This window comes from Balaenoptera musculus, chromosome 2, assembly GCF_009873245.2.
Source record: "Balaenoptera musculus isolate JJ_BM4_2016_0621 chromosome 2, mBalMus1.pri.v3, whole genome shotgun sequence".
Classification (NCBI taxonomy): domain Eukaryota; kingdom Metazoa; phylum Chordata; class Mammalia; order Artiodactyla; family Balaenopteridae; genus Balaenoptera; species Balaenoptera musculus.
In genome coordinates, this window is record NC_045786.1 from 143,621,566 (window position 1) to 143,632,048 (window position 10,483).

The 10,483-nt window shown below is 52.5% G+C and overlaps 1 protein-coding gene across 5 annotated transcripts in view; it reads left to right on the forward strand.

Annotated features, from left to right (window-relative positions):
- The window catches only part of SUSD6 (sushi domain containing 6), a 91,607-nt gene extending 81,410 nt beyond the window's left edge, over nt 1–10,197 (forward strand). For all 5 annotated transcript variants that reach the window (XM_036841624.1, XM_036841625.1, XM_036841627.1 and 2 more), the window contains exons 4-6: nt 847–985; nt 4,572–4,990; nt 6,939–10,197. In XM_036841624.1, the coding sequence (XP_036697519.1) occupies nt 847–985; nt 4,572–4,990; nt 6,939–6,964 (584 nt within the window). In that variant the 3' untranslated portion in view covers nt 6,965–10,197. The remainder of the gene's footprint in view (nt 1–846; nt 986–4,571; nt 4,991–6,938) is intronic.
- Nucleotides 10,198–10,483: the final 286 nt, after the last annotated feature.

Here is a 10,483-nt window from a genome sequence, read left to right on the forward strand (position 1 = left end):
TGTCTCTGGGAAAGACGTTCGGATTGCTGGTGCGTGTCCCAGTGCATTTCAGCCGAGCCACCGAGGCATCTGCTGTGCTATGTAAAGTCCCTTTGATGCTCCGGGTCTCTTGTTTGCCTAGCCCAGTGCCGGTGACCTTTGACTGTGTTCTGCTAACCCATGAGCACAGTGCGAGCACCTTCTGTAGTGTCTCTTTTGTATTGTTTTTCCTTGAATGGAAGTGGACTGTTTTGTTACGGAGCTGCAGTCCAGCTGGCCAGAAGACCTATCCCCCTCCGCCTCCTCCTGTCACGCATGACGGGAAATCCAGCTGCCTGCGGGAAAGTGTGTCATGCAGCCATCTTTGTGCTTCCACTCGAGCTTCAAGACCGTGACACCCCAGAGAAGGGTGGGGACAGGCCTGAGGTTTACAACTAAAGCTGCAGGATCTTAGAACAGATTGTTATTACCACCCTGTTCTTATAAATTTTCCTGCCACGTGGGTGGGACTTCAGATGGTGGAATGATGTGTGCATTTGGATGGTTCATGTCTTCCAGCCTGCTACTGAGGACAGGATCATATGGGGTTTATAAACGTAAGATCTCTAGGGGTAAGTGAGTTTAGGTGTTAGATGGTCCTCAAAGGTCCAAAGTGAAGGGAATTTCAGATTCAGGAACAGAATAGGGAAATGTCCCCTTTCCCTGATGTAAAAGCCACTCTGCGCCGTTACTCCAAAAGTGGCCCTGGCCATACGTAGCGTGTCTCAGCGTGGCACTGTGCAGGGGGCCCTTGACAAGGTCAGCCGTGGGGCTCACGTTCCGTGTGTCAGGGTACAAAGCACGTCTGACGATGGCTTGTTCCCGTAGACAAAGACGCCCACACGTCGCTCGGGGTCCCCACGCTGTCCATCGTGGCTTCCACTGCCAGCTCCGTGGCGCTCATTCTCCTCCTCGTGGTGCTGTTTGTGCTGCTGCAGCCAAAGCTGAAGTCTTTCCATCACAGCAGGTGAGCCAGTGGCAGCGGGCGGCGTGCGTCACGGTGGAGGCTGGCCTTCGGCTGGCAGAGGGGCGCCGGTGGGCCTGCTGGCCTCTGCTGGTCTGTGTGCACCCAGGGAAAGGGGAGGGCCCTGCCGTGTGTTAAACTTCCAGGTGTGCCTGGCACTGTGCTTTTGCTTTGCATACATTGTCTTCATCCTCACAGGATCGTTGCAGATTAGGAAACTGAGGCTCAGAGCGGTTAAGTCATTCACTCAGGGTCCTCCCTCTAGGTGATGACAGAGGTGAGATTTAAACCCCAGTCTGTCCAACTCTAGTGCCATGTTATTTCCCCTACATCAGTGGTTCCCAAAGTGTGGTCCCAGCAGTATCAGCATCACCTGGGAACTTGTTAGGAATGCAGATTTACAGGCCCCACCCCAGACCAACAGAATGAGAAACTCTGTGTTTCTCAGGCCCTCCAAGCGTTTCTGATGCAGGCTCATGTTTGTGAGCCACTGCCCTGTCTCCCTGTTCCCCTCTCCTGGATGCACATAGAGGCACCTGTGGGAAACTAAAAACAAACGCCAACACCTGGGCCTCCATCCCCAGACGTTCTGATTTATTTAGTTTGGGATGGGCGCCTGGCGTTAGTGTTTTAAAAAGCTCCCCAGGTGGTTCTGACGTGCAGCTAGGATTGGCAAGCACTGCACTATACCATACTAGAAACCGAGGAAGTGGTTTTCTTGCCTACCTTTGTCACTTTCCTTTTTCCAGGTGAGTGCACCAGCCACAAATCATCCCAGACTGGATAGGTGAGGTTGGGGTGGGGATGGCCAATGGTGGGGACCTGGCCCCCGGTGGGTCCCTCAGGGTGGACTCTCCCAGGCTGGCATGGCCCCCTTACCTGCTTGGGTTGCCCTGGCCCTTCCTCGTTCCCTCCGAAGAAAACAGTTTATGTCCATCCACAGCCCTTCCGCAGTGACTGTTGTCAGGCACAGGCACGAAGGAACAGACTAAACTGCATTAAATAAAATGCTCCTGGTCTGGAATGCACAGACAAGGACCAGTTTAATATCTGTGTACTGTGTGTGTGATTCTTCTTTCTTCTTGTTATTTTGTTTTGTTTGGGGCAGGGGGTAGCAGCTATTTTTTTTTTTTTTTTTATTTTTTTTTTTTTTTTTTATTTTTGCTGTGTTGGGTCTTCGTTGCTGTGCGAGGGCTTTCTCTAGTTGCGGCAAGTGGGGGCCACTCTTCATCGCGGTGCGCGGGCCTCTCACCATCGCGGCCTCTCCGGCTGCGGAGCACAGGCTCCAGACGCGCAGGCTCAGCAGTTGTGGCTCACGGGCCTAGCCGCTCCGCGGCATGTGGGATCCTCCCAGACCAGGGCTCGAACCCATGTCCCCTGCATTGGCAGGCAGATTCTCAACCACTGCGCCACCTGGGAAGCCCAATTTTTAAAGGTAGTTAATAACACAATTAGTAGACTAGAGAAGATTTGGAAGGGACTGTTTATTTGAAAGAATTGGCTACTGCCACATAAGTCAACTCGAGCTGTTCCTCATTTCATCCAAATTAGGGATCATTTTCCCCTGGTAGTTAACTAGTCAGTGTGTTCAAAGTAACTGATTTTGCCTAAGTGGAAGGGAGATTTGGGTTTCATTATAGACCCTGTTTAAATTTTGTACATCTATTACTTTTTAAACAAAAAAAAAATGTTATTTTGAATAACGAAAGTTAAGCACATGCCAGAATGCACTCTGCTTTTGGATGCCACCCTGTCATCAAAGTTTCCCTTCTTCCCAGAAACATCTGAGCACTTTTATGAGTGCCACTTCTGTCTTCCTCACTGTGTGTGTGCCATTTGAACTGGGTAGTACAGATTTTTATCTGCAAGTACAGGTGAGGAAATTGAGAACGAATAAAACAGTCCAGCAATAATAATATGGTCCAGCCATAGACCTTATGTGTCTCCTGGTGTGACACATGGAAGAGGACACGACATCACAGACAGTGCTGTGGTGTGTAGTGTTCTAGGCAGAGATTGGCCTGACTCTAATCCCAGGGAAATGATTAGACAGGTCCAAATCATGGGATATTCTAGGAGACAGCTGGCCTGGACCTTATAACAAACGTCAGTGTCATGAAAGAAAACGATAGTGGACTGTTCTAGATTAAAAGAGATGCAAGAGACAGGACAACTAAGTGCAATGCATGATCCATAATTGGATTGTGGATGAAAACAAACAAGACAGCAGCTGAAGCAGATATATTTTTGGGTAGTTGGGAACATTTGTATTACAGTATTATACCAATGTTATTTCCAGGATGTAAATACTGTTGTAGTTATATAGGAAAAGAGGTTCTTGGGAGGTGTGTGCTAACTACTGTCTTAATTAGTAAGAAATAACTTATTTTCAAAATGGTTCAGGAATTCCCTGGTGGTCTTATGGTTAGGACCCTGCCCTTCCACTGCCGGGGGGCCTGGGTTCAATCTGTGGCCTGGGAACTAAGATCCTGCAAGCCTCACAGTGGCAAAAAAAAAAAAAAAAAAAAAAGTGCGTGTATAAAAGTAATCCAGAAAAGAAGTATTTGCATGGCTAAATCTCCCAAACGTAATGTTATAATGTTGAGTTAAATACAAAGCCAGACACACACACACACACACACACACACACGCATTTATTGTCTGTCCCATTCATATAAAGATCAAAAATATGCAGAAATAACTGGTGTTGAAGGATTCATGTTTAGGCAGTAAAATTACTAAAATAAAAGTCAAAGGAACGATTTTCATGAAAGTCAGGATAGTGGTTACTTTTGGTGGTGAGGCGATAGGAATGGACACGGTGGGGGTGGGGTAGGCGGTGCTGGCAGTGTTCTGTTTCTTGACCCAGCTAGGGCTTGTACGCCATGTTACCTCTGGAATAAATCAGCTGTACGTTTTTCAGTATTTGTCTAATATTTGTGTTACAATTCACATATTTTTTTAAGTTTATGAAGTTAAAAAAATGAAATAAAAGGCAAGCAAAGTGGCTGAGTCGAAAGAATAAAATTCTTCAGTTTTTGAGTCCAGTGTCCCATTTCAAGACCACGGTGCTGCTTTTCCTCCTCCTCTTTTTAAAAGGAGCTTTATGGAGATGTCATTTACAAACCACACAGTATACCCGCTCGAAGTGTACAGGCGGGGGTATGTTCACGGGCGTTTGCAGCCATCATTCTCCCACTTTCCTGTCTTAGCTGTGCTGAGTGAATGGCTTTATTTCTGGGTCTCTAGCGTCCTAGTTTTTGCACAGGACCGGAGGGCTAGGTGCCTGTGTACCCAGAGGTTAAGAACACAGTCTTCGGGAGCAGGTGGAATGGATTCGCAGCCTAGCTTCCTCCCTTGCCAGCTGTGCGACTGGGGAGGTTACTTAACTACTCTGAGCCTCATCTGCATTCTTGGTGAATCTACCTGAAAGGGCTCAGGTGAGGACTCAGTGGGGTAAAGTGTATAAAGCCCTTAGTGCCATGCCAGGTACATAGTAAGTGGTCAGAAACGGTTGGTGGTGTTGATATTGTGATATTCACCTGTGCACGTATTCTGATTCTTCCTTTGTCCTTTCCTCCGGATGCAGGCGTGACCAGGGGGTGTCCGGGGACCAGGTCTCCATCATGGTGGATGGAGTCCAGGTTGCGCTGCCGTCGTATGAGGAGGCTGTGTACGGCAGTTCCGGTCACTGCGTGCCGCCCGCTGACCCCAGAGTGCAGATTGTGCTGTCAGAAGGGTCTGGGCCCGGCGGGAGGAGCGGGCCGAGGGAGCAGCAGCTGCAGGAGCAGGGGGCCTGCTCCTCGGCAGGCGGAGAGGAGGCGGCCCCGGGCCAGTCTGGACTGTGTGAGGCCCGGGGCTCTCAGGGCTCGGAGACTGTGATGGTGCATCAGGCAGCCCCCGCTTCCTGGGTGGCCGGCTCAGGGAACAGCCGCGTGGCACACAAAGAAGCCCCAGATTCAGAGAACAGTGACATACAAAGCCTCACGTCGGAGGACTACACAGATGGTAGGTGCTCTGTGCTGATCATACGTGATTATCTGCTCAGGGTCCTTGCTGGGAGTGAGGAAGGACTGCGAACCTTCCTGATAATTGGTGTATCTGGGGGCAAAGAAAGATAATACCTGGGGGATTATCCTACAAAATAGAATTTTACCCTCGGAGCCCCAGGTAGGCCTCTGGGCTCTGTATAGGGAGGCTTTTCACTGTTGTCTGTGAATTTTAATAGGTTTGGAGTCTCCGAAACTATTCATGGCCTCAGGGATATGCTAAATCAAAGGGTAGACAGCCGGTTGGAGGTGGAGTGGGGGCCTGTCCTCTTGTTATAACTTTTATGTTCCTGAAAGAACAGGAATGACAAGGAGGTGTGGGGTCTTATGACAGAGAAAACTGGAGCCTGCCTCTCCCAGAGCATTCCAGCTGCTTCATTTTAAATAGGAGCATGCCAGGTCCCGTGCTAGTTGGTTTTCTTGCACTGTGTCAGTCAAACCTCACAGTGATCCTGAGAAGTGGGTATTATTACCAGCCCCATTTTACAGATAGGGAAACTGAGGCTCAAAGAGGTTAAGTCACTTGCCCATCGGTAGGTGGCTGAGCTGGGATTTGAGGTTGACGGATCTGCTCCCAAACTTGCGTTATAGCCCCATGGTGCCATGCTGCCTCCCAGGTCACTCCAGGTCCTTTGTGGCAAACTAGCCAGAGAACAAAATTGCCCCCTCCTGACACCTCTGCCTTTGGCGGAGCCTGGAGAGTCGAACGTTGGGATTGACTCTGTCACTTTAAAAAACATCTTTATGTAAAATCCCACTGTGGTTCAGGATGCAGACCGAATCTAGATATTTCCCTTTAGAAAGTGAGGACTTCTATATGTACCAACCCCCCCGTAAAAGAGCCTTAGAGAAAACTCTCTGTTTCCTGGGAGTCCTGGGCACAGTTAATGTGTACGGTTTAGAATATCTGAAAGCAAAGAAGTTGGAAATTCCTAAGTGCAGATCAGGTGTAGGGTTTCCTGATTATCAGCAGCATGCCTCCTTTTTTCTTGGTGGGATATAGAGCTAGGAAGGGGCCATTAAATAGGTGGCCAAGGTTTAAAGGTGGAAGCCAGTGACCCCCGTGGGCAGCCAGCTTTACATATTGTGTGTCTGCACGTATGGACACAAACCTCAGCCCTTATCCTTCCTAAGGAGCCAAGGTGGTGCCAGCTCTTCTCCCTTATCCTCCTTGCTCCCTTGCTTTGTTCCATGTATTGAACAGGCGTTTTTCAGAGCCCGTCTTGTGCCAGGTGCTGGATTAGGTTTCAGGTGTGATGGAAAGAACTGTGAAACATGCTCTCTGCCCACATGGATTGTCAGTCAGTTGGGAAGATGGAGCCTACACTTGAGAAAAAATGGAACCAAGAATGGTAGAGTCCATGTCAGAATGAGGAGTGCAAAAAACAAGACACATAGTTTATCGAGTTGGTTACAGGCTAAGCCTGAGCTGTCTGGGGCTGACAGTAGTGAAGGGAGCCAGGCCCTTAAGGTGTCAATCTAAGCCGGGTGACAGATGAGTCAACTAAGACCCAGAGACGGGGAGTGATTTACTCAGTATCACACAGCTGGAGGATGGCTTGAAGGAGGAGGTGAGACTTACCAGGGCTCAGGAGCCTCATAGGGCAAGAATAAGGATAGAAAGAGAAGCAACTAAACCAGCAGAGTTAAAGCAGAGAAGAGGGTTCAAGGTGGTAGGACCAGAAGGGGTTTGAATACCCGACTGAATGTTCAGATTTTGTCACACAGGCAGAGGGAGAGATGAGCAAGGAAGGCCTAGAAAAGGGTGAGGGATCTAGGCTACCTAGAAGCGTGTGAGTAGGGCATTTTATTTCTTTAAACATGGGATCCCTGCGACGGGGTCAGATGTGCTGCAGAGTCACTCACACGGGCTAACCACTGTGCTCTCCGTCCTCCTCTGCCCGCAGATATCCCGCTGTTGAAAGAAGCATGAGGGCTGCCGCTGGCTTCTCTCCTCTGTGCCCTTCCTCCCTCTCCCTGTGGGTTTGAGCACCGCGTACTCCAGCTGCCCTGCCCGGATACCTGAGCTGCCACCTGTGTATCTGTGTATCTCTGTATCTCTGAGGGCCTGCAGGCCCACCTTGGCTGGAAACTCAAGGAAGATTCTCACCATCTGCCTGCTGGACAGTTGGAGGAGCTGGCTTTTTGCCTGGCCCAGCCTTCCCGTCTGTGTCGGGGACATCGTTGAATGTGCTGGATTGAACCCTTTCTTGCCCTGAGCCCTCCAGGTCTGCTCCAGCGAGCGAGCGCTTGGGCGGCAGCCCCCGTGGGCCCGAGAGCGCTGCGTTTACTTGTGCCTTCCTCCTGCCCGTCCAGTGTCCCTGTCATGCGGGCTTGTTGCTGTCCTGCAAGCCTTCGTGGCGGCACTCTGCCACACAAGGGGCCGGGCCTGGGTCTGGCCTGTTTCCTTTGGGGGCTGGCACCGCTGCCCTTAGCAGGAGCAGATCCGAGAGTGGCTCGAATTGGGGCAAGAGTGTGGCTCCCTTGGCTTACCCTCGGTTGACACTGGTGGCGCACTGCTTGGCTGAGCAGGGAGGCTGTGTAAAGTCACGCCGGAGCCATCCCAGCGCCCAGCTCTGTAGCTCAGAGGTGCCGGCGCCTGGCCCTGTTGAGTTTCCAAGAAGCATCCAGAAGATCCCAAGGGAGGGGAGGACGGTGGCTGATAATGCCCGTCTTCCGCATATGCAAGTTCCCACTTCCTACTTCCAGCATCTGGCCTTCCTGGCCTCGGTCCTTTCTCTTTCCCTGGAGCGTAGCGGGGAGTTGCATGCGGCCTCCTGGGTTTGATCCTGCGCAGCTCCGGCTTCCTTGCTGGCCGAGGCCTGAGGCGAATCATCCATGGGACGGGAGTGCTGCTGAGATGCCGTGGGATGCCCGTCTGGTCACTGGCAGTTGGGGCCAGTTGCCCTGTTCTGGGTTCGTGGTGAGGGAAGGGGGCCTGAGAGGCGCCGACCGAGTCCCCAGGCAGCTGCAGGCAGCTCCGCCCCGGTCCCGAGGGCCCTCCTCACCACAGTCACGTGCCTTAGTAACTGTGCCCAGGAGGCATCCTGCTGCTTGCCTCGCTGCTGCTGCTTTTCCTCGTTCCGCCCTCCCCTGCCGCCCCTCCGCTCGTCACAGCTGGCAGACGACTCCCTGGTCTTCCCGGCACCGGGAGGGCCCAAGGCACAGTCGGCACCCCCCCCCCGCCCCCCGCTTGGTGGTGGAGGTGGTTTGGAAGCAGCCTGGCCCCGGGGCCCTGCTGGGGCCGCTCCCTCGGCCGCCGAGTGTCCGATGCTGAGAGGGCTGCTGCCTCCAGGAGATGGGGCGCGAAGGAGCACGTGTTACTGTTTTGTTTCTGAAGCACCGCGCCTCCGCTCCTTCCCCCAGCCTCTGTTTGGGGTGGTGAAAATAATAGAGCCCGATGTGTTTTCAGTTCCTGACCTAACAGGGTAGCTCCGGGGCGGCTGCGGGTGGCCTCCAAGAGGAGAGGAACGAATGGCCCGCCCTCAGCCTCCCGCCTCCACTCTCACACGCGCACTTTACTCCCCGCTCTCGCTCTGCCGGGGGCTCGCCGCCCCTGTGGTCTTCCCTGGGCTCAGGTGAGGGCAGTGCCTGCCTGCGTCGGCCTCCTCCCCGCGGGAGCCCTCGCGTGCTGTGCCCTCAGCCCGGGCCCGCGAGCTGGAGGGAGACGGAACGGAGCAGGGCTGTCCTTGGCCTCAGAAGAGGCCATTTTTGGAGACGTGCCTGCTAGCCGTTGCTGGCACGGGGCCCATCTGGAGGGCAGGGTCCCCGGCCCCGCCACTTCACCCTGCACAGGTTCTGTTCCACCCACCGGCTGCCCTCGTCTTCCTCCAAAAGAGAGCAGGGACCAGTGGGGGCCGGGGGGAGGCATCCAAAGTCTCATTGCTGAGCCTGCAGCTTTCATTTCCCAATCTTCCAACACCTGAATTCTAGTCTGGAATCTTTCTTTTAAATGGAAGCTCTTACCTTTTTTTATATAATTACTCTGGGTTTTTCACCCAAGAGATTGCACTTTTTGTTTGCGTTATATTCAGCCACAGAGGTGACCGGCTTGGCCCTTGAAAAAAGAAAAGCCTGCCTTCTGAACCCTTCTTCCACTTTGCCCGCCCACCCTGGGGATCACAAGCCCAGACTTGCCACCCGGTAGGGAAGAGAGAAAAGTCAGGAACCTCCCCTCCACATCCCCCATGTCACTGGCTTTGCTGGGGCCTCCCGGAGTCCCCTGGCCTGTGGGTGCAGAGGCAGCCTCTCATTGCTGCTGACACCCATGACGGTTTGCCGCAGTGAGTTCTCTGCTCCCACATCAGCCATGCGCTGCTGTTTCTAGAGCTTCTGGCCTTTGTCCCTTGCGAAGGATCAGGGCCCCCCACAGCTGCCCTGGAGTGGGGCCTGGCTGAGAGACAAGGTGGTGCTGGGGGCTGCCAGAGGGGCCTGGAGCAGGTGGGGAAAACTGCCCATGGTCTGACTTCCCGGGCTCCCCTCCAGGGGAGTCCAGCAGAGGACTTGCCCAGGAGAACGGTTGGCACCAAAGGACTTTTAAAAGGGGGTGTTTTTGTTTTGTTTGTTTTTGCGTACATGAGCTGACTCAGTGCAGGTTTTATATCCTGGCAACTTGCAGTCACATTCCAGTGACTTTCAAGGGCCAGTATATGGTGAAAATTACTAAAAATTTCCATCCCTTTCAATGCCTTAGTTCAGCACGTAGGCTCAATCTTCTGCCATTTTTGAGTTTTGTGTGCTATGCTCCCACTTCACTGGGTATGAACCGTGAAATGGGCCGAGTCCTGGCCACTTTGTGAGTTCTTTTGGTTTTATAAGGTATTTCAAAGTACATCCTACTAACACTCCATTTGCAAACAGAACTCGTGTTGTCATCCCCATTCTTCCTGCCCTCCTCCTCTCCCCCTCCCCCAGCTTTAAAGCTCTGTGGAGAAGCTGGATGGCAAGACAGACAAAGGTACACTTTTCCTGCTAAGTTAGTGGTGGCACAGGAATCCTAGCACTCGGCCTTTTCCCTCCCCATCCCAGAGGAGCTCAAACCACTTGCTTTCTACATAACAATGTCACTTCCATTCCCAGGGAACATCTTTACATAGAGAATGGAAAATGCTGCAAATATTTCTAGATCCTTGCCTGTTCCCCTCCTCCCCCCCCCCACCCCACCTTGAGAATAACGGGCCCAGGAAGGAAGGGACACAGGCTTGACAGCTTAATTCCAGATGTGCTTGCTGAGAAGAGAGGCTGGGAGCGTCTCTCGTGGAGCCTGGTAGGGCTCTTGGCTCTCAGCATAGGGCCTGTCATTACTGGTGTCCGGTGAGGGGCCCTGAGAGGATTTTGTTTGACAGATGTGTGCACCTGAGTGGTAGAGTAGCCAGTTCCCCGGAGAGGGAAAGGCAGGCTCAGCTTTCCTGGGAAGCGACTCCTCTTAACTGCCAGTTGAAAATCTAGTAGA